Source organism: Aspergillus sclerotioniger (genome assembly GCF_003184525.1).
Source record: "Aspergillus sclerotioniger CBS 115572 chromosome Unknown BO94scaffold_17, whole genome shotgun sequence".
NCBI lineage: Eukaryota > Fungi > Ascomycota > Eurotiomycetes > Eurotiales > Aspergillaceae > Aspergillus > Aspergillus sclerotioniger.
The window spans coordinates 295,017-321,909 of record NW_020291007.1 but is presented as its reverse complement, the minus strand read 5'-3'; the positions used below and the strand labels follow the sequence as shown (position 1 = coordinate 321,909).

The 26,893-nt window shown below is 52.9% G+C and overlaps 9 protein-coding genes across 9 annotated transcripts; 3 read left to right on the top strand and 6 right to left on the bottom strand.

Annotated features, from left to right (window-relative positions):
* Positions 1-418: 418 nt before the first annotated feature.
* BO94DRAFT_536146 (putative glutaminase) lies at positions 419-3,717 on the bottom strand. The gene is made up of 5 exons (XM_025611951.1): positions 3,162-3,717; positions 2,694-3,102; positions 1,632-2,637; positions 1,452-1,582; positions 419-1,403 (listed from the first exon to the last, which is right to left on the bottom strand). The coding sequence occupies exons 1-5, from the start codon at positions 3,419-3,421 to the stop codon at positions 678-680; spliced, it is 2,532 nt and encodes an 843-aa protein (XP_025466501.1). The 5' UTR covers positions 3,422-3,717; the 3' UTR covers positions 419-677.
* A 2,051-nt stretch (positions 3,718-5,768) lies between these two features.
* On the top strand, positions 5,769-7,573 carry BO94DRAFT_625107 (uncharacterized protein). The gene is made up of 3 exons (XM_025617256.1): positions 5,769-6,363; positions 6,422-6,631; positions 6,697-7,573. Exons 1-3 carry the CDS (start codon positions 6,040-6,042, stop codon positions 7,381-7,383), a joined length of 1,221 nt encoding a protein of 406 aa, XP_025466500.1. The 5' UTR covers positions 5,769-6,039; the 3' UTR covers positions 7,384-7,573.
* Positions 7,574-7,598: 25 nt separating this feature from the next.
* dbp8 (ATP-dependent RNA helicase DBP8) lies at positions 7,599-9,295 on the bottom strand. The gene is made up of 2 exons (XM_025611950.1): positions 8,765-9,295; positions 7,599-8,707 (listed from the first exon to the last, which is right to left on the bottom strand). The coding sequence occupies exons 1-2, from the start codon at positions 9,268-9,270 to the stop codon at positions 7,648-7,650; spliced, it is 1,566 nt and encodes a 521-aa protein (XP_025466499.1). The 5' UTR covers positions 9,271-9,295; the 3' UTR covers positions 7,599-7,647.
* Positions 9,296-9,430: 135 nt separating this feature from the next.
* rna14 (cleavage polyadenylation factor subunit RNA14) lies at positions 9,431-13,485 on the bottom strand. Its single transcript, XM_025611949.1, has 6 exons — positions 13,337-13,485; positions 12,241-13,247; positions 11,756-12,187; positions 10,689-11,691; positions 9,931-10,632; positions 9,431-9,871 (listed from the first exon to the last, which is right to left on the bottom strand). Exons 2-6 carry the CDS (start codon positions 13,141-13,143, stop codon positions 9,855-9,857), a joined length of 3,057 nt encoding a protein of 1,018 aa, XP_025466498.1. The 5' UTR covers positions 13,144-13,247; positions 13,337-13,485; the 3' UTR covers positions 9,431-9,854.
* Positions 13,486-13,632: 147 nt separating this feature from the next.
* asf1 (nucleosome assembly factor ASF1) lies at positions 13,633-15,095 on the top strand. Its single transcript, XM_025609226.1, has 4 exons — positions 13,633-13,998; positions 14,051-14,090; positions 14,150-14,458; positions 14,513-15,095. Exons 1-4 carry the CDS (start codon positions 13,890-13,892, stop codon positions 14,913-14,915), a joined length of 861 nt encoding a protein of 286 aa, XP_025466497.1. The 5' UTR covers positions 13,633-13,889; the 3' UTR covers positions 14,916-15,095.
* Positions 15,096-15,913: 818 nt separating this feature from the next.
* BO94DRAFT_536141 (putative SNARE-dependent exocytosis protein (Sro7)) lies at positions 15,914-19,737 on the bottom strand. Its single transcript, XM_025611948.1, has 7 exons — positions 19,372-19,737; positions 18,950-19,289; positions 17,316-18,893; positions 16,705-17,260; positions 16,527-16,648; positions 16,191-16,475; positions 15,914-16,142 (listed from the first exon to the last, which is right to left on the bottom strand). Exons 1-7 carry the CDS (start codon positions 19,456-19,458, stop codon positions 16,117-16,119), a joined length of 2,994 nt encoding a protein of 997 aa, XP_025466496.1. The 5' UTR covers positions 19,459-19,737; the 3' UTR covers positions 15,914-16,116.
* A 231-nt stretch (positions 19,738-19,968) lies between these two features.
* On the bottom strand, positions 19,969-21,639 carry BO94DRAFT_518716 (phosphotransferase family protein). Its single transcript, XM_025610044.1, has 2 exons — positions 20,311-21,639; positions 19,969-20,249 (listed from the first exon to the last, which is right to left on the bottom strand). The coding sequence occupies exons 1-2, from the start codon at positions 21,162-21,164 to the stop codon at positions 20,105-20,107; spliced, it is 999 nt and encodes a 332-aa protein (XP_025466495.1). The 5' UTR covers positions 21,165-21,639; the 3' UTR covers positions 19,969-20,104.
* A 252-nt stretch (positions 21,640-21,891) lies between these two features.
* BO94DRAFT_536137 (THUMP domain-containing protein) lies at positions 21,892-23,071 on the bottom strand. The gene is made up of 4 exons (XM_025611947.1): positions 22,932-23,071; positions 22,653-22,867; positions 22,447-22,587; positions 21,892-22,381 (listed from the first exon to the last, which is right to left on the bottom strand). The coding sequence occupies exons 2-4, from the start codon at positions 22,824-22,826 to the stop codon at positions 22,268-22,270; spliced, it is 429 nt and encodes a 142-aa protein (XP_025466494.1). The 5' UTR covers positions 22,827-22,867; positions 22,932-23,071; the 3' UTR covers positions 21,892-22,267.
* A 1,164-nt stretch (positions 23,072-24,235) lies between these two features.
* BO94DRAFT_468459 (alpha-keto acid decarboxylase family protein) lies at positions 24,236-26,197 on the top strand (the record flags this gene model as incomplete). Its single annotated transcript, XM_025608249.1, has 5 exons — positions 24,236-24,347; positions 24,410-24,490; positions 24,569-25,796; positions 25,847-26,054; positions 26,114-26,197. 5 exons carry the CDS (start codon positions 24,236-24,238, stop codon positions 26,195-26,197), a joined length of 1,713 nt encoding a protein of 570 aa, XP_025466493.1.
* Positions 26,198-26,893: the final 696 nt, after the last annotated feature.

Sequence of the window (26,893 nt, the reverse complement as noted above, 5' to 3'; positions counted from 1 at the left end):
CATCTTTTCCGTTTTCCCTCCCAATCTTTTCCCTTTAATAAATTATCAAAATGTGGCTCCTCCCATGTAATTTGATTTGAATGTCAAAAAATAGGAAAGTGACAAACCCACCCCTCCTTCCCTCCTTCCCTATAGTGTAACCCTCCTAGGAGCCAGGAACGTAGAGCCCACCGGAGTATCTATCTATTAGCCTGCAGAAACTATCGGCCTTACTAAGTAGAAAGCCAAAGAGAAAAAAACCCCTTTCAGGCTTCCTGATTCCTTGACGAACTACAAGATAGTGTAGTGGATACTACTGAGAAAGCCGGTCGACGACGCGATTTTAGATCGACCAGCTAGTCTAGAACTATCTATCTACCGAGTAGATACTAGTGTGGTGATTTAATCTCCGAAAATGTCGCAGTGAGTTAATTAACTGCGTGATTTGATTGCTGACTGCCAAGACAAGGTTGGAGCAGGTAGGTATTGGTGAGAATTACGCCGTATAGGTATGTATCCGAGTGGTTGGTATGTATAGATTGATTTTAGTCCAATGGTTTGCTGAAGCAATCTTGACTTCTTTTGCATGTATAGCTCAAATTGTAGAATGGTCAAGTTGTACCTAGATTGCAATGGTTCTCATCCACTTGCTCGGAACATCAGAGTAGATGCGCTATGTATAAGGTAAGGACCGACGATCACAGTTCCAGACTCTCAGACCCATAGCCGTGTTCATAGCCACTGTCGTCGGGTTCCTCGGGTCCAGACGATGGCTGGGACTGTCCGACAGCTCTGGCTGCGGCCTTTTCCCATTCCTCCAATGTGCTGGTCGAGAACACGTTGTTCCCACCGTCCAGATAGGCTAGTCCCTCCATCGCGCGGCCCCCACAGGCGCGCTGCAGGGCCAAGAAGGCAAAGTGGCCGCCGATAACTGGTCGAGCATAAAAGTTTGGCCCTGGAAACTCGCCCTGGCCCTCGGTGTTGTGGAGATCGGTGAAAGGAAGGTCGGTATTTGTCTCGTTAATCCATTTGGCCACGGATTCGAGAACCTCGCTGCGGACGTTCTCACTAGCCACGGCCATGGAGAAGAACTCCCAATCGGTCTTGGTGTACAAATGCCGGCTGTCTAGAGGGAGACCGTACTTTTGACGAACATTGTGATACCAAATGGACTGTCGTTGGTAGATGTGCCGGGGCACGAAGCCGGTCTTGTGGGGGTGAGGTTGGAGAGGCTTCTGGGTGTAGGATGTTGCGGGCACTGGTAAGACACCAGTGCCCTCCAGATGGAAGCACAGCAGAGCATCGGCATACAGATTGTAGATGGTGGTCCACGATCCGTACCAGTCGTAAGCGAGCTTCGCATGTGTTTGGTCTCGAGACATGCCAAGCTCCTCCCATTTGGCAATATAGGTGTCCGAGATATTCTATGGATGGTCAGTGATGTTTGTTCTGGGTCTATTTCGAGCACCAACCTTGTAATATGAGACGTCGTCGGCCTCTCCAACCACCTGGGCCAGCTTGCTCATGGCATTGATACCGATGATGCCTTTAAGCGCCAAGTTCGTTTGAAGCGCTAGCCAGCCGGCGAAGTCGTCCGTCGAAACTACTTCGATATTAGCTATATCTTTCGCTTCCCTTGGATCACACCTTACGCTGGTTCTCAGGCTCCAGGGAAAACTCCACAAGGTAGCCAGTCCACTGCTTCCAGAGACGGTAGCTGCGCTTGAGCCATTTCTCAGCGAGGAAATGACCTTGCAAAGGACCACCCCATCTTCCGTCCTGCTTGTCAATACCACCCAACACCTGGAGATCACCAAGAGGCAGGTACCCGAGATGATCTTCGGATAGTACGGGCATTGCGCCCTGCGCTGACCATATGGACGATGCGGCTGAATCTTCGCCATAACGCAGCGAGTTCACGATGGCCAGGCCCATGATAAGAATGTTACCGCATTCCTCCACTGGCATATACTCATCATTTCCATCGGGATGTCCAGTGGCATTAGGAAAGTGGGTTCCCAAGTCATGCATGGCGTATGTGTTCGGATACTGACCACTCAACATGTGCTCGATCAACGGCTCCAGGAGGTATGCCAGCCACCGGGGGTTGGTATACTGGAAGAATGGGAACGCAGGGAAGATGACATCAATTGTCTGGAAGTTCCCGTTGGATGAAATCTCTTTCAAAAACAAGATGGGATTATCAGGTGTTCCCGCAAAGGTGGTTGCACCCATCACCTGTCGGGCCGACAGTGCCACGATATCGACATAGTCATGAGCTCCCGACTGATAGGCATCCTTGGACAGCTGTTGGGAGTAGTTGGAGGCCAACACACTCGCTTTGGAAAAGTCGTGGTAGTGGAAGCTCAGGAGAGAGTCGACGCTAGGGAACCATGACTCCCAGAGGGGCCGCATCAGGGTCAGGCCACGTGCAGAGGCATATTGCACGACGGGGTTTTGGATCAGGGCAATGCTGAAGGTCACGCTGGCACTGGTCGGACCGTCTCTCCGAGAGAAAACGAATGACTTGGAGAACGCAAAGACCGGCTCTCGGTCTCCAATTGCACGGAATACCTGATCATTTACGTTGTCCAGGACTCCTTGATTCAGGAACGTCTGTCTCACAGCTGAGGCCTCACCAGACTGATATTGAACATCCTAGGTGAACCGGTTAGCAAACGGGTAGGCTAACAGGAGCAACAAGGTCTACACACAGCAGGCGCGGTGAAATGAATGGTGCCCCATTCAGCACGATCGCGGATCTCCGAAAACAGCATCTCCGTCTCTCTTTGGAAGCGCCATCGCCGCAGGGTGGGTGTGTTGTCCTTAGCATCGAACCCGTCATACTCCCAAGCGATCTGACTTCCAGCGTCTCCGCTCACCCAGGCGCCATTGATATCGATATAGACGTTCACGCTCACATCACCGTGGACATGAATTGTGACATATGACGCAGGGATCGACTGCCGCAGAGTCGATGTGGGCGTAATGGGAGATAAGAAAGAGACGGTGATCTCGAGAGGGTGGAAAGCCGAGGTGGAGGGTTCAATGCGGTAGGTCAGATTGGTGGTAGACGCGTCGTAGTTGGCCCCGAGATAGGTGGGATAGTCGACTTGCAACGATCTAGGAGTGTACGTCAGTTGAGCTGAGCCTGGAGGGCATAGCAGTATGCCGGCGCGTACCCGGACAGGGATTCATGAGGCTTGCCCAACAACGGATATACGGTGCCGGTGCTGGGGACGTGGGCCATCAGGGACAGGCCCACCTCCTCGCCCGTGTAGAACATAGGCCATTTGGACCAGGGAACGTCCCGGGCATTTCCCAGCCAGGTGCTTAGATAGGGATTGCGCACGGTCAGGGGCAGGACCGGCGGCGTCAAGCTGGATGCAATGCCGACGGTCGCCTGAAGGGCGGTGGCCAGCACCGCAAGGGACAGGCGCATTGTGTGGTCAATCGAAGAGAGTCTAGTGACCGCCGATGAATGAAAAATAAACAAAAAGGACAACCGAAGATGAAAAGGATGATGAGGGAAGGTGGTCCATCAACCAGCGTCGATGGAGGAAGGTGGAAGAGAAGAGAGGACGGAGGTGAGCCAGCCGCCGGGCTGGCTGGATGATGCAATCAGTCGACGGTCAGAGCAACGATCGACAAGGTCGGGGCAGCAAAGGAACAAGCGCTGCACTGACCACGAGCGGACTCAATGCAAGACAGCCTAGTTACAGCCAGGCAGGACTTGAGAAATTCCTCCGGGGTACACTGTACCACGCAATGGAACACGAGCTCGCAAGTTCGCAACGGCCAAGTGCAGAGGACCAAAATGCGGGGAAAGCTGGGGATTCCCGCAGCCGGAGCTAACCTGTCACTGTCACCACCCAACACTGCTTCGGTAATTACACTTCTTCTGAAGATGCTGCCGGTCGGCACTCCAAAGTCCACGTAGTCATCGCTCCTGTGGGGGTTTTCGTCGGGCTTCATGAACCCCTATACTGGATGCTGGCTCTGCGGATTTGGCTCTTCTTCACCTAGGACAGAAGCCCAGCAAGTAAGACAAGTGTACCCATAATCTCATCGTCATAATACGCAAGAGATGGCGTTAAGACATGCTCAAGTAGTCTCTGTCCAAGAGATCATACCGGTGTAGGATAGATAGGTGGCAGCTGGGGCTCTCTGAGGCTGCTCAGGAACATCGAGTAGTTGGCTCACTCTAACATATCACCAGGCGATACTTCTCGGAACTTCTTTAGTGGTTTTAAAAACAAGGCCGCAGGATACATTCTTTCCATTCGGGCAAGTGGTGGGAAGTAATCTCAACCAGTTAGGTGGCTTCAACAAACCAACGCAGGAGAGACGTCAATCGATGCGTTAATTTCGTGAGGAACAGCCCACAGACATCAGCAAGCATCTAAATATATAGCTTCAGCGTTTCCCTGGCCAGTTGAGCTAAATTATTCTCGCTTCTTATATTGACTATGTCCATAAAGCAGCTTGTTGCCAAATCCAATCGACTATCATAGCCTTTGGAAACCGGGTGTGTGGAGCATTAACCATCACAGCAAGTGCCTGAAGAGCTGCTCTCACCAGCGTCAAGGGACGTAAAGAAGCAAGCCCATATATCAGGCTGCTTGCATAGCTATCTACCTAATCCGTACTGCGTACGGAGTAGAGTAGATGCGATAAGATAATGAATTGCTGGATAAGCCGACAATTTCACATGATTAAATGTTGCAGGGATAGAGGATGCATGTGTCCCGCCAATCAGGGACTGTCATGCTTCTTTGATCTAACCCCACTCGTCTATGCTCTCCCAAAGAAGCAAGAGGCTAACTTAAATGGGACTTAGTTACCCCGCAAGTGCGCTGCACTAACCCGGTATGGCGACTCTTCTGGAAGGACATTCATCTGTCGGACTGATGCTGGAGGAGAAGATCAGGCTGCTTAGACTGCTTCATATGAAAACACTGCACCTGCTGCAAAGCATGGTTTATGCTGAAGCCAGCAGAATGCCACTTCTGCCCGAGTTCAGAATCAACGTTCAATTGACACAATGCCATGCCAGAGCGGAGATCTTTCCTGCTGTCAAATATGTCTCCGCCGAAGCATCGATGCATGTACTCTTTATTTGTACAAAGAAATATGCAATACTGCCCCGCCCATTTATCACCGCTATACCGCACCAAATTCTTTTTTATTGATGCCCAACAGCTGTGATTGCATACTGCTACTAGCTTTCTACGCGAGCGCGTTCAGCTGGACGCAAGGCTCACTAATGTGTCCAACACAGATACATCTTACTTCTCTCTAGATTTATCATAAGGTCGCGACGGTGGAAGGTTCTGCTCCACAATGGTATGCCCATCGGATTCCGAATCTCGGACCCTCGAAGGGACCAACGTCGCGTCTTTGTCAAACAGCTAGATCCAAAACGGCGGATTAATCTAAACCGTAGCCCTAAGGAGATGGATGCCAAGCACTGCAGCCAGTCATTCGCACGGCTTCAGGAATGTGGACGCTGTCTGCTCGGATCTCATTCGCGATGTGGTGGAACCCGACCTTGGAATCCGTGGGATAGCATTAGATAGATAAAGAGCGCAATGCTCCAATTCAAGCCCGCCCAAGGGGTCGAGACGTCATGAAGTGGAAGGGAGAGAGATTGCGGGCGACGCGTGGAGGAGGACCGAACACGCTATGAGGCTGGCCAACGCTTAGTTTCACCGCAAGGGGACCACCGGCCCTCGACGCGGATGCCCACGCGCCTCGTTTCCCCCCATCTCTCCACGACTCGCGGCCATTGAGTCTTCTGACTGCACCTACGACCTTTTCTTTCTTCCTTGCTTCCCTCTGCTCAATCTTCCGGTTCCAATTGCAGTCCCTCGTGATCTTGAGCCCGGAAGACGTGTGTGTGTGCGGCGCGTGCCACTATTACTACTAGTACTACTACTACTTCTACTTGCTGCCTTGCCCTCATCCTCCCCCCCCCCAACTCTCTCCATCTTGTCCACAACACGACACCATCCTCCCCCCACAAGCTCTTCTTCTACGGAGCATCTTATCCTCCTTGAAATGTCCTCCATCATGGCCGCATCACATCCCAGCCCCGTCAAAGACGGCAGGCGAATTCTCGGGGAAAAGCCCGCCAACGCGTGCCTGTCCCCGGCCCACCATCGGCACGCTTCTGTCTCGCCCCTCAAACGCCCTTTCCTCGAGGCGCCCTCCTCTCCGAAGAAACTGCTTCGCTCGCCTCTGTTCGCGGGTCAGAAACGCTCCATCGACCAGGTGGACACCAACGAGCCCCCAAGCAGCACCCAACCCAGCGCGCAGGCCCCGTCGCGGCCAGACGCATCCCAGAACGTGCAGGATGACAATCTCCCCCAGCAGGACTCTCAGGTATGTACTCCCATGCAGCCAACCGATGCCAGAACCCAAGATTAACCCGAATGTGCAGATCCAACAGCAATCACATGCGACGGAATCAGAAACAACACTTCTAGATTCAGACAAACAACAACACCACCACCACCACGAACCACAACCCACCCAACAACAACCACAACCACAACAAGAAGATACCCACTTCGTCTCACCACCACCAGCAACAACAACAACGCACCCAATCCCCAATGACCCAGAAACCCGCAAACGCTTCATCAAAGAGGTACCCTTCCCCCCCTCCCCCACGCCCCTCCCAATTCCCATAACCAAACCACTAACCCCAACCAGAAAGCAACCCTCCTCCGCACCCGTCTCCAAACCGCCATGCGCAACATCCACGACCCCCAACTCGACCGCCGTCTCTCCGACCTAGAAGCTCACAGTCGCAAATACCCCCGCCTGTCCCTCCCCCAAGAACAACGCTCCACGATCCAATCCACACCCACCCAATCCTCCTCCAGCTCTAATCCCTGCCTAACCACCCCGCGCGTCCACACCGCCCCACAACTTCCCCCTTCCTCGGCATTACATGCATCAGGCCTCTCCTCCCCGCCTCTCTCAGCCGGAACGACAACCACACCTGCTGCCCCCCACGTAGAAGACCAAGACCTAGAAGGAGATGAGAAAGAAGAGGGCGAGGAGGAGAACGACCCAATGAAAACACCCACGCAGAAGTCACACCGTCGGATGGACATGTACACGCAAACGCAGACATCCCCAATGCAGTTGAGTTCTCCGCCGGCGACGGTTTCGCGACGGAGAATTACCACCGCTATTACCGAGGAGTTTTTGCGTGCGGACGATGAGCAAGAAGATGTGATGAGGGAGGTAGGAGAGGCAGGAGAGGATATGGAACAGTCGCACCCCGAGGAGAGACAACGGCGGTTATCACAAAAGGGGGACGCAGTGGATGGGTTATTGAAGTTGATGAATACGGGGGATCAGAGTGAGGGGTTGGAGGTTTGGAGTGGGTGATGTTTTTGTGTGTTTTTTTTTAAAAGGGGGAAGGGAAGGCGTTATGTTTGTCGGGTGTGTTGGAGTTGAAGTTAGAGGTTGTCGAGTATAGCGTCTATCTAGGTATTGATGGCGGATGGATGACTGATTGATACATACATACATACATACCTAGGATCCATTGCCGAGTGCAATGGTTAGAGTCAATGATACCACTATTGAACACTATGCTCTGTTGGGGAAATGATATGATATGTACAATTATACGAAGTGATACTAACACATCTACCGAACCTTCTTCAACTTGTTCCTCTTCCGGCCCAACACGTCTCGGCCCTCTTCGATCTCGCCCGCTGCTTCGCGCTTCGCTTCGCCGACCTCCTTCAGTACGCCCGTGCGCACGATGCGGCCTTCGATGCTGACGCCCTCTTCGGTCCATTCCTCCATCTGTCGACCGACTCGCTCCTCAATGGCTAGCACTAGACTCACGTCGCGCTGTCCAACCAGCGTCACTGCCTCACCGTGTCGGCCCGCACGAGCCGTACGACCAACTCGGTGCACATAGTCGTCCGGGTTGCGGGGCACGTCGAAGTTGACCACCAGGGCCACGGAGGGGATATCCAGACCACGGGACGCGACGTCCGTGGCGACGAGCAGCCGGGCCGCGGAGGCGCGGAACCGGGCGAGATTCGAGTTTCGCTCGGACTGCGGCAGCAGACTGTGCAGCGAGGTGACGCGGTGAGAGAGTCGACGGAGCATGCGTTCCAGCAGGTCCGCGGTCTTAGTGTGGTTGCAGAAGATGATGGCGGGTTTGGTGGCGTTGCCTTCGGTGGAGAGGAGGACGTGGAGGAAGGCCTCGCGATGGGTCATGGGTACTTTGAGGTAGGTTTGTTTGAGGGTCGGGGGGATGGAGCTTTTGTTTTCGGTGGAGATCTCGGTCACGAAGATTGGGTGTTTGTCGGCGGAGCGGGGCATGGATTTCAGTGCACGCACCTCGGGCGTGAGGGTGGCTGTGAAGAGGAGGGTTTGGCGCTCGCTGGAGGGTGGGAGGGCCGAGAGGCAGGTTTCGACGTCCGGGAGCATGCTGCCTGGCCCCGGGGCGAGGAGGCGATCGGCTTCATCGAGCACGACCATGCGCACGCGCTTGAGGCCGCGGATGGTGTCTTCGCCGGAGGTGTTGATGTGGTCTGCTAGACGGCCGGGGGTGGCAATGACGATGTGTGGGCGCTGCGAGAGGCCGAGGGCCTGAGCCCGCATGTCGGTGCCTCCGGTGATTAGGAGGGGTTTCAAGCTCTGGGGGGCGGAGATGGCTTTGATTTGTTCGTAGATTTGGAGGGCGAGTTCTCTGGAAGAATTGAGTTAGGTGGGCGCATGAGAAGGGTGGGTGGATGTATATGCCTACCTGGTTGGGGTGAGGACGAGGCCAAAGATGCCAAAGGGATCCTCTGCCCATTTCTGCAGCATGGGAACAGCGAAGGCGATGGTCTTACCGGAACCAGTCCGGCTTCCTCCAATGCAGTCTCGACCGTTCAGGATCTCCGGGATACATGCCTTTTGAATGGCGGTGGGTTTGCGGACAGCCATTGTCGTCAGGGCACCGATCAACCAGGGTGCCACTTTAAGGGATGTAAACGAGGACTGCGCATCTTGCAGACCAATCTCCAGAGCGTCCTTGATCAGGACGGGCTCGTCTTTGTCGGACGTCGCGGGCTTGTCCTCCTTTGCTTCTTTCTTTTTGATACGGGAGAGAGTGGGGAGCGGCGCCGGGGCAACGTAGGAGTCGTTGGAGGACTCCGAGAGGCGTCTCCTCTTGGGGGCGCGGGATTGCAGGTCGGTCTGCTCGGCCTCCGAGTCGGAGGACTCGTAGGGCTCGTCCACGACGGGCTCTGGGGAAAGGGAGGGCGCCATGATGGATGGTTGAGATTGATCAAGGCCGACTTTTGCTCGATTTTCTTCCAAATTTCGCGGCAGAAAAAGTAGACCGCGCAGGGGCGGTGAGCGGATGATACACTAACTACATTCGGTTAGATTAATAGAGAATCCGGCCAATTAGGATGTTGTGCTATACTGTACAGAAAAACACAGGAAAACTACTGGATGGGGTCGAAAGCAGAAAGACTAACGATCGATTCCTCGTTATAAATAGAGTAGATATCAAGTAGCCCCTTCGGCTGCACTCTTCCTTCCATGCTGAAACGGCACCTAAAATATACAAAACCCACCCAGTGCGGAAATGGAATCACCCAATCTCAAAGTCGAATAATGATGCATCACTCAAGGCCCAGCCGCCAAAGTCTCATAAGTGATTGCCAACCAAGGAAAACGCCGGTTCATCAAATGCAAGCGACATCCAACAACTATACACTCCAGTACCACGCTGCGGCAATGCCATGCGGTCGAGCCAGCGTGAAGAATAACAAGATACGGCGCCAGGTTGAGAGGGAGTATTTGCGCTTGAAGGGTGGTGACGGATCGTCTATATCATCAATAGATTATGAACGGTACATGCCTGCCAGCTCACATAATCAGTCAACTGCCTCTACAGGCAGCCATGGTGAGTAGACATACCTGAAAATGCCTGGGGCGTTTGCCCGCCGCTCAGTCCCCGCGGAAGCGGGATCTGGGAGATCGAACCTGGCATATCAATTCTCCGGATCAGGTCAACCATTTTCTCCGGAGAGAACCTCCCCGCATTGTATGCTGAGGCGGAAGGAATAATGCTCAGAAGGAAAACAATGTCGCGCGGCAATGGCGCTGGCGATCCTTGCGACTGGAACTGGGACCTAGACTGGCTACCTATATTCTGTTGTGTGCGCTTCTGGTCCAGCTGGCGCCTCTGCGTCGTCTTGAGAGGCGATTCGGCACGGACAAACTTGCGCGGCCGACCCACGTCGTCGTCGAAGTCATCCAGCTGCCGCTTGGGCGAGTTGGTCGCAGAGGCGTCCTGGTATCGCGTAGTAGGTGTAGCATGGCGGGACATGACTTGCTCTGCCGGGTAGGCCATCTTGGGCCGCGTCTGAGATGGGGAAATGATGGGTCGGACAGCGGTAGGGTCAAAGTTAGGGATCGAGTAGCGGTGTGCAAATTGCTCCAGCGTCGGGTCTTCAGGGAACAGTTCGCGCATGCGATTCTCGAGGTTGATCACTTGCACAAGGTCACCGTACCGCGACTCATACTCGTGAAGGAAGGCAAAGATAGGCTTCGTCTTCTGCACATTCTCGGGAATGGAGGCCAACTTTCTCACGGTCATCTCGAACACAGCTCGAGCATCTGAAGATTATCAGCAACGTGTCTCAGGATGTCGCAGATAAACGCATTTGACTTACTGATCACATCGTTAATGTCGATGAGGTGCTTCAAATACTCCAGCGCAAAGTTTTCATCTTCGGGAAACAGCTTCGCACCCCGCTCAAAGATCTTGGTTGCGGCGGGGTCTTTGTAGCAATGGTACTCAATGAGAGCACTGGCGATGTAGACATCACTGGTGATACGACCCCTCTTGCGCGCATCCGCGAAAATCTGTCTTGAGCCAGGCATCTCCCCAGGCTTGCCCTTGCCCTGAACGCGACGCATTGCGCGCATAAGAGCGATCCAGGCGAAGGAGATCGTCCGGGAAAGAATACCGATCTGGATCGCATGTGCTTGTCGGACCGCCTCAATCTGCGCGTTCTTCACGGACTCTCTCGCCTTCGTCTCCCCTTGATCATCATCGTCGTCTTCGTTCCTTGTTGGCTGCTTCTCGGGGTTCATCTTTGCAAAGGTCTCCTCGAGATGAGCAACGTCTTGGGACTCCCGAGTACGAGCTTTGGCAATCAGATCGTAAAGCGAGTCCAGTAGTCTATCGTAGGGCTCCCTAACTTTAGCACCGCGTTTGACGGGATCCTGCTCAGATTCAGAGTTGATTTCCAGCCAGTCGGCACGCTTGAACGCAAGCAGGCAGCTCTCTGGGTTACCATCTATTCCATGCTTCAAGAACTCATTGCCTTCGGTCTCCATGTCATTATGAAGGCAAAACTCAGCGGCTTCAAACCACAGTTCGGGCAAGAACCGGAGGGCCATGAGCGCTTGCTTATAGACATAAACCACACGTGTTTTGAAAACAGCCATGTCTTCCTCCTTCAAAACAAGCGGGTCTCCCTTTTCCCATTGGATCCAGCGTTTCCAGATCTCCACCTGTTGCAGGAACTCGATATCACCGTCCGAACCGGGGACAGGAGGCAGCCTTGGCAGCGTTGTCCGATTAAGGTCCCTAGTGATGTTCTGCAATTCGGTAAAGGAGCTGCGGGCAGTCATGTACGCCGGAGACTGCTCCTGCAGGAACTTACGGCCCTATTCAACCAAGGACCTGATTAGAATGGAGACCTCAAAGGACACTTCACTTGATGGGCCATACCGTCAGCTTGTTTAAGCCCATTTCAAACTGGTCATACTCTTTCCAGAGAGTATTGACAGCCTGGGTGGGGACCCCAATAGCTCGTTGATAAGCTTTACGAAGCAGGTCCATCTTTTGTTGGTCCTGCCACCCGGAGCCTCCAACGTTTCCGGGCCCGGAGCGGATGAATTGGACGTAATCCGACCAGATCGACCCCGAATCCTTGTCGATACCGATGTGCTGAAGCGCCAATTCATAGGCGGAGGAAATGATCCGCCTCGCTTGCCCAGTGGTGTCTGTGGTGAGGGGGTTGCGGCGACGAACGTAGTCCAAGTAGACGGTCCAGAGTTGTACGTCCGCAATCGTCAGCAGAGTCCGGTTGAAGATTTGCTCCAGGCGGAAGAGCTCATTAAGTTCGGACTCCATCGTCGCATAGGCCACCCATTGCTCGGCCTGACAACAGTGAGCCAATACGGTCTTTTCCCACAACGTTGAAGGACACTTACAGAAAAAGGGAAGACCTTTAGGAAACGCTCATACACGTCGCGCGCGTTATCAATCCTATTGCGGCTTCTGTGCTCGTTAATCAATTCCAACCAAGCGGGAATGTCACCACGGGGGTCTTCTTGGATTCGGTCTTCCAGGATTCCGACGCGGTCGTGAGGTAACCGGCCCCTCGCGGTCGACGGGGAGTCGGGCGTCGAGGTGGTCGCCTCCTGCGCATTTTCCGGCGGCGCGGAACGTGTGCTGTACAGATCCTGGCCCGAGGTCACAGACGCATCATTTTTAGAAGCAGCAGGGAAAGAACTATTAGGGACATTCTTCGCGCTGGCAGACACCTGCGCAGCTTCATCCAATGATACATCAGGGGTAGAAGTAGCTTGAATTGCATTTCCAATGGGTTGCGAAGGTATAGTATTCATGTCTTCGACACCTAGTACAGCTGGTGGCTCATAATCTGCATCACCCGCCTCATCCTCATCCTCATCCTCGACCACAAAGCCCCCAATTGTCCTGGTCTTCGGCGGAACCGAGGCCCCGGTGGCGGGGCCCGATGTTGATGCCTGAGACTCAGCTCGTGAAGGTGTCTGGGAAGGGTAGACAGTGCCAGCTGGCTGACTAGGGTCTGATTCAGGGGGAGGCAGGGAAGTAGTCTGTTCGGGGGGGTTGGAGTCGGAAGAAGCATCATCGGAAGGAGCATCAGAAGGGGCATCAGAAGGAACATGTTCGGTCTGCTTGGGGTCTGTCAAGGAACCAGAATACTGATCTGGCAGTGGTTTTGAAGGATCATAATCATCTGAATCTGAACTATCTGCTGCATCCTGCTCTTCCACGGCTTTATAGTCCACAGAGTCCGCATTCATTGCCTGAGCCTGGAAAAAGGCCTGCTCAGCATCATCTTCAGCCATGACAGGGGAAGGTTGTCTCAATTGCGACAAAGGTACTGTGTGTTGCGTGATGGGTGGGGGTTGGGAGTTGGGAGTTGAGGGGGGAGGACAGATGAACAGGGAACCTGAGTTTGATTAGCGGATGAGGTTCAGAATGGGGAGGCGCAGAATGAGCGATGGATCATTCATTGACTCACTCGGGGGGAACACCCACGACAAAGAGCAACGAGTCGGGAAGGGAGATTGTCAGGATTCGACAAAGAGGACGGAGCAAGTTAGGGGAGGGACAGATTCTGCCTAGGGGACCGGAGCGGGCGATGAAGAGGCCCCTGGTGGATCAGCGACACTGACGACAGACAATTCGAATGGATGGACGAGGCCGTTGTTAGTTCCAGGCAAGACTTGCCCGAGTCGGGCGGGTAGGGGCACGTGACAGATTAAGGCGGTCAGGGCGATTGCTGAGTCGGGCGGGCGCGATGCGTGCCCACTTCTGCCCACACGCGGCGCGTCGTCGATCCCTCTTCCGCTGGTTTAATTAATCGGTTTGTTTGCCTTAGCTTGTGGGCTCCTCCTGCTGGCTGCATCCCCTCCATGAGAAAGCGCCTGCTTTTCTCTCCTCCCTTCCAATCTTTTTATACCGCCCCGGTCGTCTCGCTCTTCCCTTGATTTCCTCTCACCTACACTTCTTCCTCGATCTCATCACCCCTCCCTTCCTAATACTTCATCTACTCCACCTCCACCAGGCTTGACGCCTCTCCTCTACAACCATGTCCGTCGTCTCTCTCCTCGGGGTTAAAATAGTCAATAACCCGGCCTCTTTCCTCGACCCCTATCAATTCGAGATCACCTTTGAATGTCTTGAACAGCTCCAGAAGGGTATGCTGCGAACCCCACGTCAGCTGAAATTGCCGCAGCTAACAGTCTCTAGATCTGGAGTGGAAGCTCACCTACGTCGGCTCTGCGACATCGTAAGCTGGACCTCGACCAGACAGCACCCCTAGACGCTAATACTAATTGTCTTGTTTAGCTCCGAGTATGACCAGGAACTCGATTCCCTTCTGGTCGGACCCATCCCCGTCGGTGTCAACAAGTTCATCTTCGAGGCCGACCCGCCAGATCTCAAGCGCATCCCTACTTCCGAAATTCTCGGCGTGACCGTGATTCTTCTCACATGCAGCTACGATGGCAGAGAATTCGTCCGTGTCGGATACTATGTGAACAATGAATACGATTCCGAAGAGCTGATGGAACAACCGCCAGCCCGGCCGATCATCGAACGCATTCGCCGGAATATCCTGGCCGAGAAGCCCAGGGTAACCCGTTTCGCGATCAAGTGGTGAGTGCCTCCGTTTGTTTGTCTGTCATGCCAAGCTAATGCATGCCGTTCTAGGGATTCGGAGGAATCCGCCCCCGCTGAATACCCGCCCGATCAGCCAGAAGCCGACCAGGAGGGAGACGATAGTGCGGCGTATGGTGCGGAAGAAACAGAGCTAGAAGCCGCCCTCTTCAACGAGCTCCGGGAACTCGAAGCCCCCAAGGGCGAGGATCACGATATGGAGGGAACTGAAGGCCCTGCCGTCAAGGAGGAAGAGGAGGAGGACATCTCGGATGCCGAGAGTGAGGATATTGAGGATGAGAGTGACGAAGACGACGAGGAGCTCGACGAGGAGGAGGGTGATGATGGCGACGAGGACGTCGAGATGGGGGATGATTCTGAGCCGAAGGATGAGTCGGCTGGAGGTGCCAGTAACAACCCGGCGGCCCACCAGCAGGCCGAGTTGATGGTCCACTAAATTGAAGCGATTTCGTCCCGGCAACAAGCTGGGACTGGTATATTTCACTCTATTCTTATCCGTCGAATGATCTTATGATTGGGTTGCAACGTTTCATGACATCCGTCTATCATATCCTCAAGTTTTACAGTATTTAGTTTATGACATAGAACGAATATAATCCGAAAATCGAATATAACTACTCATCCTATACTAGATCGGTACCTACCTACCTTCCATCCTCTGTCCCCATCTAAATCCCTCCACATTCTTCACCGCATCCAACGCAAGGATCCCCTGACAAACCCCAATGCCATAGCAACCCCATCCCTAACCACATACATTGTATGAACGCAAGGCCAAAGCACCCCATCAAGGAAAGCAACAACAATCCCCACCACCCGCATAATTCTCCTACATACTATACTATCTATAGGTAGTTCCTGCTTCTGCAGTGTAACTCGACTAGTCCGTCACTCTTCACTCTTTCCCTTTACAGCATGCAGTGCAGATGAATATCTCCACGGCCTCCCCAGGATGAAATAATATCTTTGCTCCCTTGATTATGACGAGTATGAGGCATGTTATTGAATTGCCGATGGATGAAGTAATAGTGTGATAAGCCATAATAAGTATTTCTTCCCTTGAAGGTTGTGGATCTGCGGTCAAGGGAATTGATTGCGGAGGGAAAGAAATAGAAGTAAGGGAATGGGTTAGTAGTAGTTTCCTTGCGTTAGTGATTGGTGTGTAGTCATAGATAGATAGATACTATGTAGGTGGATAGGGGGGTGGGGAGTTTGTTTATGGGTGATGGTGTTGGTTATTGTTAGGTAAACAAGGTACTACTTGAACTAAGGATGGGGTCGAAATGGGGTGTAGCGGTGGGTTATGCATCCAGGTTTGTGATGTAGGGGCTCGATTGGGGGTTCCCGGTAGTACCGGGGAAGGTAACTTCATTTGATCTAAGGTGAAGTGTGTGGGTGGTTATGATGATGGGTAGAGGACCTAGAGGTTGTTTGGAATAATTTCGACTAGTAAGAACCGAAAGACGATTTGAATTTGATTAGATACACGCCCTGGATTCTGGTGCAATGCTTGAATAAAAATGAACAAGTAAAGATCCTAAACGCCAACAGAGTATGGGTATGTATAAGAATAATGGTTCTAATGTTGTATTATGATGCTTGATCGCAGCATTATGTTGCCGGCGATAGCGAGTATCCTAGAGGCCAAACTTCGAGCCGAGCACTGCAACTCCATTAGTCCGGATCAACTTGAATCATGGGACATACATACCACCGAGAACTGCTTTCTTCTTCTGATTCTGAACAAACTTGTTCACGTCACGGGCGAAGTTACTACTGCTCTCTTCCAACCGCTCCATGTTGTCTCCCGCAAAGTTGAGTTTTTCGGTGCGCTCCGTCATTTGACGTTGCATGTAGGACCAGTAGCCTTCCTGGTTACTGCTCGAGGACTGATTAGTCGGAGTCCGGCCTTCTCTGAAAGCCTTCCGGCGCTCTTCTTCGTCCATCCGCATCTGTTCCTGCATCCGTTTCGACGGCGGCCGATCAGGGCCTCCGACTGTTAAGTGTCAGTCAGCTGACTTCAAGGCATAGAGCAATGTTTACTAACTCAAGATGTCCATATCAGCCGGAGAGATGTATTGAGTGCCAGAAATCCACTGGATGTTGGTGATTGTGGGCCGTGGGGGAATGACGGCCTGCGGGTTGTAAAGCTGGTCTTCAGATGGTCGACTATCCAGTTGGTCAGCTTTCGATCAACAAACATCAATTTGACATGTGTTACGTACAGTCCGTGTCCAGCCCCCCAGACGCTGAACAACCCTACTTCAGAAGGACTCGTCCAGACCAGGACCGTGCCATTAGAGGAGATTGTGGCATCCGAAAGGCGTCTCATATCAGCAATCTGATTGATCGGACTTGACCCGATTTCTTTCAGACCAGGGATCGAGAAGGCCCGGGTGTGACCGTCTCCGAAGAGCCCGACAATACTGTAGCCACGGGCCTCGGTCTTGACAACCGCTGCAGAATCGCACAGATAGTCGTCCCAGGACCTATGAGCGCCCTTGGAAGTTGCTGGCTTGAAAATCCTGCAGCCGGAAACGGTTACAGCAATGACTACACCGTTCACTCGGGTCCCGTTTCTTAGGCCTCCAACAGCATTTGGCGTGGCCAACGCGAGGCCACCGTCGTCTGCGTTGACGGGGACGATATTGATGACCTTATCATCTAGCAAGCTTGTTCCGACAAATGTGGCCATGTACCTTCCGTTCTCTGCCGGCAAGATCTTAAATGTTGCCAGGTTACCTCTGTTGGTACCTACAAAGCAGCAGATGCTGGAAAAATCTACGAGACGTCAGTCTTACCCACTGCATGTGCCTTTTTGTGTGATTGCTCTTACCTTCGCCTTCCAGGGTTAGCACACCAAATTCGATGGCGGTGGGCCATTCAGGAGCAGGGCTCTCGGAGCTGCGCTTATTGAAAATACTGCTTCGCTTGTTTACCTTTAGCAATTCTGCAAAGTGTGCCGTGTGGATAACGGCCGGCCCACGCAAGTCAATGATCGCTAGACTGCCACCTTCGAATCCAACTGCAACAAAGCCCACTTGGCTGTGCTTCAAGGCAGTCACTGGGCCTTGTTGCATGTTCAAAAGTGTCAGCGGAAGGATACCCTGTTTCAGCCCAGGGTCGACCCGGTGAGTGATCTTGGTCAAGCTTCCAGGCCCCTCATTGGCACCCGGAGGCTCCTCACGACCAAAGTTCTGGTTGCTTCCCCATCGAAAGACTACCAGCTCACCGGTCTTAAGACCAACTGAAAGCTCCCCAGTTGAGCCCCCCAAAGACATCTCAGTCACCTCAATGTTGCCAACACGGCCGACAGCTCGGGCCAAGTCCACCTGGATAACGTCTCCGTTCTCGATCTCGTCATCATTACCGACATCCCAGATACGAAGAGTCCCGTCGGCATGAGATGTTGTCAGGACGTTGCGATCTTCAAAGCGCTTCAGGGCTTTCTTTGCCTCTGCTCCTCCGAGCAAGAATTTGGGACCCTGCGACCTCTTTTCCTTCAGGCCCAGCCAGGCAGCGCGATCGACTGGAGTAAGAGTCGCCTTGTTCACGAATGGGTGCACAAAATTGAGGTGAGGATGGATCATATTGGTAGGGGTGATCGGATGGCCACTGGGGAAGCTCATCGTAATTACTTCTCCCGAGGACAGAAGGGCGATCAATGCAATAGGGTCGTGGCCACCGGAATAGTAGGGAGTGCTGCGCGGAATAAGACAGAAGTCGACTACCTCCGCGCCTGGAGGAGTAGGTAGGAATGCACTGCGCTTGGGGGTTTCAAAATGTTTCGAGATGATAGCCCATGAAGAAGTCTGATAGTTGGGTGATGGGCCCAGGTCAATGAAAGTCAGACCTTTGTTGGCTTCAGCCTTTGGTCGGCCACCAGCGATCAAGAGTCCACTGTCATCGCCGTTATCCTTGACACACCATGCGATCTGAGTGATAGGGTCCTTAAGTCCGGCCGTGCCAGCCGAAGGGGGCCTTTCGGGAGCTACGCCTGGCTGGTCAATGTTGGGAGTTTGAATCGATCTAGCCATTATTTTGCGACCGTCCTTAGAGTCCCAGAACACCAAGCTGTTATCATCATGCACCGTCAAAACAAAGATACCGTTTGGGTGCCACAGCGCCCTGGTCAGTCGAGGTTTGCGCAAGTCTGGCGACGGAACGTCACCATTTCCACCCAACGCACCCGGCGGCACCTCATATTCGAAATACTTTTGGGCAACGTTCTGTTTGAACGAAAAGGTCACAGCACCTTCCGGGTATCCAACCAATATTTTACCAATATCGCGGGGCGAGAAGCTGAGACTGAGGACAGGGCAAAGGCGAGCACGTGGATTGCGTTGTGCCCACAGGTTGGGCACTCGAAACGGTGTCAAGGTCTCGCGGTCAAGATCGTAGGCAATGATGTCTCCTGTAGACCTCGTCAGCAAAGAGGAATCCTCTTTTCATACACCAATAACTCCATACCATTCTGTAGACCAATGAATGCATAATCAAGGCTCGGATCCGTCAGTAATGCGCTGGCATGACTTGGAGGAGCGTAAGAGACCAGGGTCTGTCTGGTCGCCAGGGAGAAGATGCTGATTTCGCTTTTGGAGTCGACGCTGACCAGCTTGTCGGCACAGAACTGAATGAACTTGGCGGACGCCTTGCGAGGCAGCGAAAAGACCACCGACACCCGTCGTTGACCGAAAACATAGATTTGACCGTGACCGAACTGCGTGTCGCTTGTCCCAACAGCGAGGAGCGACTGGACGGGATCGTACGCGATAGCACTGATCCGAGAATTTATACCACATCGAGCGAACTAGAAGAAGAAGGAAGACGAATACTCGATCAGTATGATGACCTCAGCTGAAGGCGCGTTATTAGTTGCTACTCAGACATACATCATCGAGGGCGAACAAGTGTGGCGACAGGTTCTCGGAGAAGTCCTTCTGGATGCCGGCCTGCTTTCCCCGCAGAAAATGCGCCATTCTGACGGACACGGGACAGAAGGGATGGTGCCGGGAAAGGACTAGAGATGAAAAGACAGGAGGTTGTAACAAGGTAACTAGGAATACCGAATAGACAAATAAATGATATTAGAGAGGAGCGGCGACCCCACGAGAGGTTCAGGTTAAACGCAGTGCCGCGGGAGACCCAAAGGTTGACGTTATTCGTTGTTGCAGGGCGGCCGATCTGCCCCGCCCGCGGTGAATAATAATGGGACCGACCCTGCCTGGCTCGGGCTTACTATGTAGGGCGCTCTCCGCTGTAATAGTGATTTCTGTAGGAAAATTGAAAACATGATTCTGTAGGTTATTTTGCCCTGCTCTACACTCTCACGTTTCTACATTTCCTCGTTTCCAGGGCGGGCTCTTGAGTGGTATGGTTGGTCCCCAGGAACCAGAACTATTGTAGGTAGGCAGCAGCAATCTGGCTATGTCCTGCCAAGACAGGTTTCATGCCGGAATGACAAATATTGCATTCACTATCCTCTTGTGCCTTCTACTCGACTATATATCTACTGCTGTTTTGCACTGTTGGGGATGGCAATCTTTTCGAGTCCGAGACCTGCATCTGGGGGCATCTAATCATCCATCAAGTATAGATGTCCGCTTCTTTTGGAGGGTCCGCCTCTCAACCCAGCGTTCGATCCTCGTGTATGGTGACCATCTCTCCTAAAACCGACGTTAATCTTCTCCTGGCATCAATCTCGGCTGTCATTCCCTGATCTCGGTAGTAGTGTATCGTAACTCGATGAACAGCACGATAGCAGGCATATCTATAAGAACGGCAGTCAGCACATAGACCACCACTCGACATATCATCCGGAGATTACACACAGCAACTGCCGGGCCACCTGGGCCTCGCTTTTTGCTAGTTGGGTGCCATAGCCTTCCAGCACAGCCAAAGATGGCTCCTCAAATATCTCCGCCATATGTACGTCACCCCAGAGTGCGTTCTCAAGTCCAATGAGCCCCGCTAGCTTCTTGGACCCCGGATTCAACAGGACTTGCGATGGTCGGCCTAACCCAACAATCACTAGCTGCGGTGACGTAATCTCCTCGAGTGCAGGTGACAGCCGGCGGACTTGGTGTCTGATCTCGGCATATGGGAGATGGACAAAGGCGTCTTCGGAGTCCCGAAGAATACCTTCCAAGAGCGTCACAAACGCCTCTCGCCACGACTCTTTCCCAGATCCACAGGCTACCTGGTCGAGAGACCCGAAAGTGCTGGAAATGTTCTGTCCAATCCGCTGAGCCAATGAGCCAAGTGCCCTGTTGACATTGTCCCGGTCTTGCATAGTAAGCTGGGCCTCCATCTCCTGCAATGTAGCTCCGGTAACATAGTGTCTTACTAAGAAGGCAGATCCGAGCAAACCTCCTTGGAGACCATAATGCACGAATGATGGGATGTACGGAATCCCGTTTCGCTCCAGGATGGAAAGAGCCCGAGCTTCGGTCTCAAGCAAGAGCTGTTCTCGCCTTAAGAGGGGGGTTGTCGACCCCGGGGAGCATTTCAAGAGCAGTTGGACCCCATTCGATAGTACGAGGCGATTAATTGAGTGCAGATGACCCGGTAGGGGGTAAACTCCCCTGATCTGCACCGAAGGTGGAAAGTGGCGTTGAAGGATCGAGCCAAGTGGGTTGAAAAGTTCAGTGTCAGAAATCAAGAGAGGGGATAGAGAAGGCGACATTATGAGCAGTTGTTCATATCTGAAGCACCAGTACTTGCGTACTCACTAGATATAATCATAAGGCCGAGGGATAGTAAGCAATATAAACGGTGAGCAAACATTCCTGTAGCCTTGGGAGGGGCTCAGGAAACCCCGGGATACAATAGAAGCCGGACATGGAACATAAGTGAGATGCAAGTTCCTGCAGTCGAACAAGTAAGGCAATTGAACTGCCCAACCCAGACACTGGCATGGTAGGAACAGGGACCGCGGTTAATCCATCTTGGTTTGCGAGTCAGATGATAAATGATGTCGTGACGAGGAGATGGAGCATATCCCGTTTTTGAGAACATTAAGCGAAGCGGGAATTCCATCTTGAACCCCTTGACCGAAGAGGACATCCGTCCGCGATTTCCACTATCTGAATTGGAGAAGAAGCACCCGGCAGATCTCCGAGCAGATTGAATGACCATAATGGTCACAGCCGGGGAGGTGGCTACCTACCACTACTGCTAGTAGTTGTATGGATGATGTTCCATGGAAACGCGGACTCGCCTAAGTCTCCCGCTCTGAGGAAGGCGCGATGCAGGGACCACGCCGCCGACCAATCAGCGAGCGGCTTTACCGAAGGGCCTCGGCCCCGCCTGGACTGACCGATTGCCGATGTTGCAGTGGGGGAACTGCTGGGTACTATACAGTAATACACAGTACGTGCCGGGGTGCTCCTCAGGAGTTCAAAACAGTTGTGCCATTGTGGTGTCTGGGAAACTTTGGACGACCCTGTTCTTCCCCTTCTTGAATCAGGCTATCTACCAGGCGGACCGTCCCTGCGGCGGGGAGACGGGGGAACCAAGCTCTCCCCCGCTTGAACCTCCTATACCTTGATTACAGCACACCGGGCCGAAGGGGTTTCCTGCACACCATGGATATGCTATCGAGATTATGTGGCGCGTTGCCGGATGATTCTATGGGAAGGTCGATGGATGGTAAGGACACCACGAACTCTGTATATACACTTTTCTTACTTTTTGCTATCATCGGCTGCGAGGTGCAGCCAGAGATTATTCATGATCCAAGAGAAGAAATTCAAGAAGTGAATATATCCCAAACTTTACCTAGTGGGCTCAGGCCTGGGTTTCGGCGGGCTCAGATGCTGGTGCTGGATCGTACAACTCGGCCAAATTATACCTCTTTAGCCGATCGTAGTCGCTCCCGGCAACGCTCATGCCAATTACGTTCTGCAAGTTGGTTGTAAGTCATAGGCTGTGTAGACGGACAAGAAGGTACGTTCGTAGAAACTGACCTGGATAACTGTGACAAGGATGATTAAGTCGTAGTTCGTAAGATCAACAGGATGCTCGGGTCCCACGACATCCGCAACGGTTTTAATGACGACGTCGCGGTTGAACTTCTTGTTGCTTCTCACCACAGGTCGAATGGCGTACTGGAAGGTTTCCATCAGCAGGCGTCCATGGCCGCCTAAATCTTACTTCCAGAGTTGGAACGCACCTTCTTAGGGGGTCCCCCAGAATGGAAATGAGGCTTGAGGATTTCCCGCGCAAAGGCCTCCAGGTCGACACTGAGAGTTTTGCGAACAGAAATTGCAGGAGTCATGCGTTGGATCCATCTGGATCGCTTCTTTTCAGGGTTGGCAGAGGCTTCAGTGCAAAGCTGGTGAACCATTTTCTCGGGATCAATGGATTTGTCGAATCGTACAAATGACACTGAAGCGTATTAGTGTCTCTCATCTTCAGGCAGGCGTGAAGGAGAGCGAAAGCGTTCACGCACAACATGGCAGGTCCATCCTGATAGCATGGAACGGACGGGACTTGCTCGCGCTGGGCTTTAGTCCTTCGACCTCCTTTCTGATTTGAGCCTCGATGTCATCGTCATCCGAGTCGGACTTGTCTTCATGATCATCGCTGCTGGTTGATTCCACACTCTGAGCAGTAGCGCAAGTCAGATAAATGAACAGATGAAATGGGCTGCTTCCATGCCCGAAGCCTACCGTTCATGCCACTAACCTGGGAGAAAAGATCCACCACCTCTGCCATACATTTGCTTTCCTTGCCCAAATCGCATGTCACAAAAACTCCCCAATCACCACCCTCAATGCCTGCTTTGTTGCCTTGGGTTTTCTGCCATTGGGCACCTCCCTGTGCCACATATCAGACACCAACCACATGATGTTTGTGGCAAGCATGCCACAGATATCTGAAGAAGACGAACCTTTCTCTTCTTAGCACACTGAACTGGCTTATTACTGGGCATGGCTCTCTTCCCTGATCCAGCCATCGGCAGGCGTCAGTGCGCTGGTGGATGGGGATGGGCAGTATGATGTTTCAGTGTGTGGGAGCACTGGGAGGGTATTGGCCACACAAGGGGTACACGTTGCTTGGTTGTCGGAGTTGACTCGGAGGAATCGAAGCTTAGTGGTGATGTTAAGCCGGTCCTAGAAGATCTAGATGCACTACCGGTGACACGAAGGGGGACGAAAAGATAAGGAATGGTATGGCGGCGGGGGGTTTAAAATTCCACATGAGGACTAGCGGGAAGGCAGGCGATCATCATCCCACTCGGTGGAGTGACGGCCCTCTCGGCCGGACTGGTTTAGCTGCGATCTTGCCTTAGTTTTCGCTACTCTTATCACTTCCGCTGCGCCGCTGCCAGGGATCCGAACATGGTTTGTTCGGCCTGGAATATCGATCGAACCACCCCATCCATGCCGTCGTGGCCGGAGATCTCCTCGAATTCACGCAAAACATCCATTCCCTGGCTAGTTCTCACTCCATAGAATGGATCCCTATAATCCCGCAAGCATTCACCGGAGAATGGCGTGGCAGTTGGGTGGTGACACTGGCTTTGTCTCCGTCTCCGTCTCGACAGCATGACATCACGCCCTGTCCTCCTCATGACGTACGGCCACGCTGGGTTCCAGACTCCCCGTTGTCGCGTTTATGACACCTATTTATACTCGCCCCCTCTTCAATCCATGTAAACACTCATTCCTCCATCTCGTATCAGTATTTCCTTCGTCCATCTCTTTATTCTCAAATCTACCTTGATCTACTATCTTCGCCTACTGCTTCATGATGGCGACTACCGATATCGCTACGCGTGAGCTTCGGAAGCCCATCTCGGTGCCTGAGTACCTCTTCCGTCGTCTATACGAGGTCGGCGTTCGTTCCGTGCACGGCGTTCCGGGTGAGACCTCCCCCGTGGGCTGGTGTATGGGTGATCTTGCTAACAATCATGGATTATTCCAGGTGACTACAACCTTGCAGCCTTGGACTATTTACCCAAGTGTGGTCTTCGTTGGGTGGGAAACTGCAATGAACTCAATGCTGGTATGCTTGAATCGACTCCACCGTTGTTACACACCAGGGTCAAGACCACCTTGAATGACTAACGTGGTCAAACTGCAGGCTATGCTGCCGACGGATATGCGCGAGTTAATGGAATCGGTGCTCTGATCACTACCTTTGGTGTAGGTGAGCTTTCGGCGCTCAATGCCATCGCTGGTTCATACTCCGAGTTTGTGCCAATTGTTCACATCGTCGGTCAACCCAACACCAAATCTCAGAAGGACGGCATGCTGCTCCACCACACACTGGGAAATGGGGATTTCGATGTTTTTGCGAAGATGAGTGCAGGCATCTCTTGTACCCTTGGGCGCCTGAATGAGACACTGGAGGCGGCAACACTTATTGACAACGCCATCCGCGAATGTTGGACCCGCAGTCGGCCTGTCTATATCAGTCTCCCCACGGACATGATTACGAAGCAGATTGAGGGTGACCGACTCGATACACCGCTGGATCTATCCTTGCCCCCGAATGACCCTGAGAAGGAAGATTATGTGGTGGATGTTGTCTTGAAGTACTTGCATGCGGCAAAGAAACCGGTGATTCTGGTGGATGCTTGTGCTATCCGCCATCGGGTTCTTGATGAGGTTCATGACTTGATGGAAACGTCCGGTTTGCCTACTTTCGTCGCCCCAATGGGCAAGGGAGCGGTGGATGAGACTCGCCCAAACTACGGAGGAGTGTATGCCGGAACGGGATCTAATGCGGGCGTCCGCGAGCAAGTCGAGTCTTCCGACCTTATCCTGAGCATCGGTGCCATCAAGTCGGATTTCAACACGAGTGGATTCTCCTACCATATTGGGCAGCTTAACACAATCGATTTCCATAGCACCTTCGTGCGCGTGCGATATTCCGAATATCCGGAGATCAACATGAAAGGAGTCCTGCGCAAGGTCATTCAGAAGATGGGTGCCGTCAACGCCGCGCCCGTTCCCCATCTCTCAAACGCGGTTCCCGAGGTCGAGCAGTCTTCGGGCAACCAAGAGATTACGCATGACTGGCTTTGGCCCAACGTTGGACAGTGGCTGAAGGAAAATGACATTGTCATCACCGAAACCGGCACTGCGAACTTTGGCATTTGGGAGACTCGGTTCCCGGCGAATGTCACAGCCATCAGTCAGGTCCTTTGGGGTAGCATTGGCTATTCGGTTGGGGCTTGTCAGGGTGCTGCATTGGCTGCGAAGGAACTGGGCAACCGTCGGACTGTTCTCTTCGTCGGTGACGGAAGCCTCCAACTTACGGTGCAGGAGTTGAGCACCATGATCAGAAACAATCTCAACCCCATTATGTAAGTGCAATCAGCAGTTATTACCATGTGACGGCACTGACGAAACCAAGCTTCGTGATCTGCAATAACGGATACACCATTGAGCGATACATCCATGGATGGGACGAAGGCTATAACGACATTCAGCCGTGGGACATCAAAGGTCTCCCTACTGTCTTCGGAGCCAAAGACAAATACAAGGGATACAAGGTGACCACACGGGACGAGCTGAGGCAACTTTTTGCGAACGAAGAGTTCGCCTCGGCGCCATTCTTGCAGGTATGTTCATTGCCCTGACCTTCCAACGGTGTCCAGAAGTGCTAACCTGGACGATACAGTTGGTGGAGCTTCACATGCCTCGTGATGATGCTCCGGCCGCGTTGAAGATCACGGCTGAGGCGGCGGCCACCAGAAACAAGTAGATAATGGGGGTTGGTCCGGAGAGGCGGCGATTTCCCCTCTCTGCTTGTCATCTTTCCCATTTCACTTTACCTGTAACTCCTGGAGAGGAACAGACCCCACTCTGGCAAAGTAGTCTGGATGCAGAACACGAATTGTAATGATCTCAAATAATAATTTTGTTCATTCTCACGTGCCCCGGTAGTTGCTCCGAGCCTGGATGGGCGTTGTAGGGTTATCTGTCTAGAGCCTAGTGCTTATCATCCCTCCGAATGCCAAGGGGAACTGTAGTGGCGCTAACACCACACTTGTCACTTTGAGACATTTGGAACGAGAGCTGATTGGCAGCTGCGTTTACGACATAGCTGTTTTTGTACGTATCTAGGATCGAACAAAGAAAAAGAGAGAGAGAGAAAGAAAGGAAGAATGAAAAAGAAAAGGGGTGATCTGGATAGGGCTGAGGGCTTCAGACTGTGGCAAATCCGATCCGGTGAAGGATACGAAGGGGGATGGGGGTGGTTGACTGTCAGTGCCACCGTGGGATGTTTGGTAGACGACTAGTAACGGGTTCCCATTTCCCAACCCCACCCGCCGGGCACCAGAAGCCTATGAGAACCGGAGCAGAGGGCGGAAGAGCCGAGAACAGAAGAAAAAAAGGGACCGACAGACTTCGGCTGCTTATCGGCGCACCACGTGATCGACGGGATGGCCAGGCGCTA

What these genes read in the sequence shown, in the direction of transcription:
- BO94DRAFT_536146 (XM_025611951.1), bottom strand. Translation starts at nt 3,421, where the DNA reads ATGCGCCTGTCCCTTGCGGTGCTGGCCACCGCCCTTCAGGCGACCGTC. An exon ending in CCTCATGAATCCCTGTCCGG is followed by an intron (nt 3,103 to 3,161) that starts GTACGCGCCGGC and finishes GTACACTCCTAG; the next exon opens with ATCGTTGCAAGTCGACTATC. An exon ending in TTCATTTCACCGCGCCTGCT is followed by an intron (nt 2,638 to 2,693) that starts GTGTGTAGACCT and finishes CGGTTCACCTAG; the next exon opens with GATGTTCAATATCAGTCTGG.
- BO94DRAFT_625107 (XM_025617256.1), top strand. Translation starts at nt 6,040, where the DNA reads ATGTCCTCCATCATGGCCGCATCACATCCCAGCCCCGTCAAAGACGGC. An exon ending in TCCCCCAGCAGGACTCTCAG is followed by an intron (nt 6,364 to 6,421) that starts GTATGTACTCCC and finishes CCGAATGTGCAG; the next exon opens with ATCCAACAGCAATCACATGC. An exon ending in GCAAACGCTTCATCAAAGAG is followed by an intron (nt 6,632 to 6,696) that starts GTACCCTTCCCC and finishes AACCCCAACCAG; the next exon opens with AAAGCAACCCTCCTCCGCAC.
- dbp8 (XM_025611950.1), bottom strand. Translation starts at nt 9,270, where the DNA reads ATGGCGCCCTCCCTTTCCCCAGAGCCCGTCGTGGACGAGCCCTACGAG. An exon ending in CTCGTCCTCACCCCAACCAG is followed by an intron (nt 8,708 to 8,764) that starts GTAGGCATATAC and finishes CAATTCTTCCAG; the next exon opens with AGAACTCGCCCTCCAAATCT.
- rna14 (XM_025611949.1), bottom strand. Translation starts at nt 13,143, where the DNA reads ATGGCTGAAGATGATGCTGAGCAGGCCTTTTTCCAGGCTCAGGCAATG. An exon ending in TGGGCTTAAACAAGCTGACG is followed by an intron (nt 11,692 to 11,755) that starts GTATGGCCCATC and finishes TTGGTTGAATAG; the next exon opens with GGCCGTAAGTTCCTGCAGGA. An exon ending in CGACATTAACGATGTGATCA is followed by an intron (nt 10,633 to 10,688) that starts GTAAGTCAAATG and finishes GATAATCTTCAG; the next exon opens with ATGCTCGAGCTGTGTTCGAG.
- asf1 (XM_025609226.1), top strand. Translation starts at nt 13,890, where the DNA reads ATGTCCGTCGTCTCTCTCCTCGGGGTTAAAATAGTCAATAACCCGGCC. An exon ending in TCTTGAACAGCTCCAGAAGG is followed by an intron (nt 13,999 to 14,050) that starts GTATGCTGCGAA and finishes AACAGTCTCTAG; the next exon opens with ATCTGGAGTGGAAGCTCACC. An exon ending in ACCCGTTTCGCGATCAAGTG is followed by an intron (nt 14,459 to 14,512) that starts GTGAGTGCCTCC and finishes ATGCCGTTCTAG; the next exon opens with GGATTCGGAGGAATCCGCCC.
- BO94DRAFT_536141 (XM_025611948.1), bottom strand. Translation starts at nt 19,458, where the DNA reads ATGGCGCATTTTCTGCGGGGAAAGCAGGCCGGCATCCAGAAGGACTTC. An exon ending in GCTAACCCTGGAAGGCGAAG is followed by an intron (nt 17,261 to 17,315) that starts GTAAGAGCAATC and finishes GACGTCTCGTAG; the next exon opens with ATTTTTCCAGCATCTGCTGC. An exon ending in TGGGGGGCTGGACACGGACT is followed by an intron (nt 16,649 to 16,704) that starts GTACGTAACACA and finishes CCAACTGGATAG; the next exon opens with TCGACCATCTGAAGACCAGC.
- BO94DRAFT_518716 (XM_025610044.1), bottom strand. Translation starts at nt 21,164, where the DNA reads ATGTCGCCTTCTCTATCCCCTCTCTTGATTTCTGACACTGAACTTTTC. An exon ending in CAGGTGGCCCGGCAGTTGCT is followed by an intron (nt 20,250 to 20,310) that starts GTGTGTAATCTC and finishes CCGTTCTTATAG; the next exon opens with ATATGCCTGCTATCGTGCTG.
- BO94DRAFT_536137 (XM_025611947.1), bottom strand. Translation starts at nt 22,826, where the DNA reads ATGGTTCACCAGCTTTGCACTGAAGCCTCTGCCAACCCTGAAAAGAAG. An exon ending in CTGGGGGACCCCCTAAGAAG is followed by an intron (nt 22,588 to 22,652) that starts GTGCGTTCCAAC and finishes GAAACCTTCCAG; the next exon opens with TACGCCATTCGACCTGTGGT. An exon ending in TCCTTGTCACAGTTATCCAG is followed by an intron (nt 22,382 to 22,446) that starts GTCAGTTTCTAC and finishes ACCAACTTGCAG; the next exon opens with AACGTAATTGGCATGAGCGT.